Source organism: Octodon degus, unplaced genomic scaffold, assembly GCF_000260255.1.
Source record: "Octodon degus isolate 3935 unplaced genomic scaffold, OctDeg1.0 scaffold00018, whole genome shotgun sequence".
In the NCBI taxonomy this organism is placed as follows: domain Eukaryota; kingdom Metazoa; phylum Chordata; class Mammalia; order Rodentia; family Octodontidae; genus Octodon; species Octodon degus.
In genome coordinates this window covers 4,459,894-4,463,176 of record NW_004524594.1, presented here as the reverse complement: position 1 = coordinate 4,463,176, position 3,283 = coordinate 4,459,894, and the positions used below count along the sequence as shown (strand labels likewise).

At 51.8% G+C, this 3,283-nt stretch overlaps 1 protein-coding gene across 2 annotated transcripts in view; it reads left to right on the top strand.

Annotated features, from left to right (window-relative positions):
• Window positions 1-2,906: 2,906 nt before the first annotated feature.
• Ttc17 (tetratricopeptide repeat domain 17) overlaps window positions 2,907-3,283 on the top strand; it is a 108,939-nt gene continuing 108,562 nt past the window's right edge. For both annotated transcript variants that reach the window (XM_023710703.1, XM_023710704.1), the window contains exon 1: window positions 2,907-3,132. In XM_023710703.1, the coding sequence (XP_023566471.1) occupies window positions 2,974-3,132 (159 nt within the window). In that variant the 5' untranslated portion in view covers window positions 2,907-2,973. The remainder of the gene's footprint in view (window positions 3,133-3,283) is intronic.

The window sequence follows — 3,283 nt, the reverse complement described above, 5'->3', positions numbered from 1 at the left end:
CTCCCCAAATTTGCTATTAAAATCAGATGCCCAAATTACATTTCTAGTAGTCAGATGTATTTTTTGAGGAATAGTTTGTGATTACAACGCAGGTGTCTTCATTACCATTACTTATACACTGGGAATAAAGCCCTTTTGTTAGAATTACTGACACGACTATAGGGACAGTATTTCCTAAAGGTTGTAATGATACAAGTAAGCCTAAGAAATTGGTCGGCTTGACTCTGGAGTGATGGCAATAATCTCTGTGAACATTCCAAAAGGCTGAGCTGCACCTGTAACCCAAGAGACTAGGAATGCGGTGTTAACTGTTTGCAGACTTCTAGCTGGTCTGGCCCGTAGAGACAGATCAGCCGTGCCCTGAAGCCATTTCAGAAACTAAATTGGGGCCCCAGCTGTATAAATTTGAACATGAAGTATAATGTTTTCCTCTTTTTTAAGCATATTTGTAAATGTAAAGCCGAACAAAAGTGACTTGTCTCAAGTTTGATACTGATTTGACACTGTACCCTTAACACTCTCCATTCCCCTTCCCTTTCTAAGGCAGTGGGGTGGGGGTGGGGGGGCACGTTGCTTCAAAAATTAAAATGAAAAAACTTCACACCATGGATTTTTCTTTTACAAGACACCTGTTTACCACTTTGTTTAAATGTAAATGTTCCCTTATGCTTTTGAATAAATTTCCTTTTGTAGTTTTGCGTCTTGATGTCTTACAACTTTAGATTCTTAAATACTAACATTTAATGATTGCTTCTCATGTTCCAAAAATTGTGTTAGGCCTTGAAAATACTGCAAATTCACTATGTTGGGATTATTATAAATCATTGTGGTTATCTTATGAGCTAATGCTTACAGTCTTCTTGAGAAAAGTATTTGGTTCTTTTTATCAAAGCAAAACATCAGAGGCTGGGGCTGGAGAGATGGATCAGTGGTCTAAAGCACCTACTTGAAACAAGCTTGGCAAAGCACAGGGACCTCGGTTCGATCCCCGGCACCACATGCCAGCCAGCCCCGCCCCCTGGTGGGCTGAGCTGGCCACACACACAAACACACAATAAATGTAATAAATAAAAATAAATATTAAAAAAAAAAACATCAGAGGCTTACCTTACCAAGTCATGGTGAAATAAATCATTTCCATCAACAATAGTTAAAGAAGCTGGAACTTGTTAACTACCACCAGCCTTTACTGAAGTCTTTGTGGAGTGATAAGGACGGTTGGAAATGTTCAAAAGCCAAGGTTCATTTAAGTGGGTCAGGACAATTCCAATCCTATGGCTTTAAATACCATCTGTATGCTAAGAACTGTCAAGCTGTATCTTGAATTTAATATTCTGGCCTAGCATTTCATAATCTAACTGATCTCCCAGGTATAACAATGAACTCATACAACAGTTGTAAACCACAGCCACAATGGCATCTACTTCTCTACTGGAAGGTGTTCTGTGTCCCCTATTTCATTCCTCCCCTTGGCCACTCTTCCCATTTGACACCATGCAGGCCAGCCAAGACCTCCCGGCCTTTTGTCCCCTCTAGCCATTCTATCTACACACCTAGCCCCATCTCTTTCAGGTCCTCCAAAACCCTGTTTAATGCCACAATTGCTGTCTACCCAACGACCAGATTCCACTTATCTTACTATAAGTTCTCTATAGTATTTACCAACCTCATTTTTGGTAAATTTGTCTCCCTGCCAGAATATATCTAAACCAGCACAAAAGCAAGTTTTGCATTTTGTTTAGTTAGAATCTCAACCTCTAGAGTGCTTCATAGGTGGGCTCACAGTACATAGCCTGGCTCGCCCAGAAATAGCGGACTACTAAGCACTGTGGGGACACTGAAGCCTAACGTGTGGCCTTGGGAAGCAACTCGTGCAGAGCTCTGGATGAACACGTCAGAGGAAAAGCCACTGAGATCACACCCCACGAAATGCTTGGCCTTTAACATCGTGCCAGACTGGGCTAGAGCGTGGGGTATCAGACAGAACTTAAGGGTTCCTGCCATCTGGACTCCGCAACTTCTGAATTCCCAGAAGGGCTCTCCGGAACTCAGATGTTGGGGAATTAGTTGTCTGGTAAAATCACTTTCCCGACTTTGCCTACACGCCAAGCAAAGATCCTCAGGGCCGAGCAGACTGCGCGGGTCCTGGAAGCCTTTCCTCGGGACGGCCGGGGCTCCCCTCTACTTTAGAAACAACGGAGGTCCCTGCCGGGTGACAGGGACAGTATCGACGCTCAGTGAGCCGCAGGCGACGCCGACGCTTCTCGGCTTCCACCCACGCCTGTGGCTTCCACCTCGTCTTCCAGTGCCCGTCGCGGAACAGACCCAGCCACCTCACGCTTCACCGACGCGTGCGCATGAGCCAAGCAAGACTTAGGAGGAATTCACGCGTGCACCCGGACATCTCGTCGCGTGCGAGCCGTCGCCCGGCCGGATCGGAGGCGCCGCGCTGCCCCCTCGGCGCTCCGCCCGGCGGCTCACGCCCGTCCCGTGAGGTTTGGGCCGAGCGCAACGCCTGCCTTCTCGCGCGGCTCCCAACTGTCCTACGCCGCTAAAAATAACTTCTAAAATCCCAAAGCAAGGATTTGGTTTAAAAAAACAGAACACGGGTGTCTTCTCACTTCGCCATAGGCTCCGCCTATCTACTGCTTCTGTCTCCTCCGGTTCCCATGCTTTGAGATCAGATCGTAGAGATCACAAGTTGAAGAAAGCAGCAGCCAAAGAGCACCTTCCAGCTCCCTGGCGCGGCGGGCACGCCCCAGGCCGCCCTCCGGGAGCCCCGCCCCGCCTGCCCCGCCCCGCCCAAGGCCGCCCTCCGAGAGCCCCGCCCCGCCCCAGGCCGGCCTCCCTCATCGAACGCGCCCTCCGCGGCGCCCTCAGCTCCGCCCTCCCCGCGCCGACCTTCCCAAGATGGCGGGCGGCAGCCAGCCGCTTCCGCTTCCGGTGTGAGCCGCGGGGCCGGGGGGGGGCAAGATGGCGGCTGCAGTCGGGGTCCGCGGCCGGGGCGAGCTGCCACCCGGCTCCGGCCCGCGCTGGCTTCTCAGCCTTTCCGCTTTTCTGAGTGTGGCGGCTCCAGGGGCCTTCGGCACCACGCACTGGGTCGTCACTGAGGACGGGAAGATCCAGCAGCAGGTAGCGGCCGCGGTGTCCCCGGCGTCCGCCCTCGCCCCAGGGGGGATTCCCCGGCACCAGGGGTTCGGCCCAGCGCGGCCCCGCCCCAGCCCACCTTCTCAGGGTCCCCGCGCGCGGCCCCGGGCGCTCCGAGCGCTGCGTCGCGCCGCCG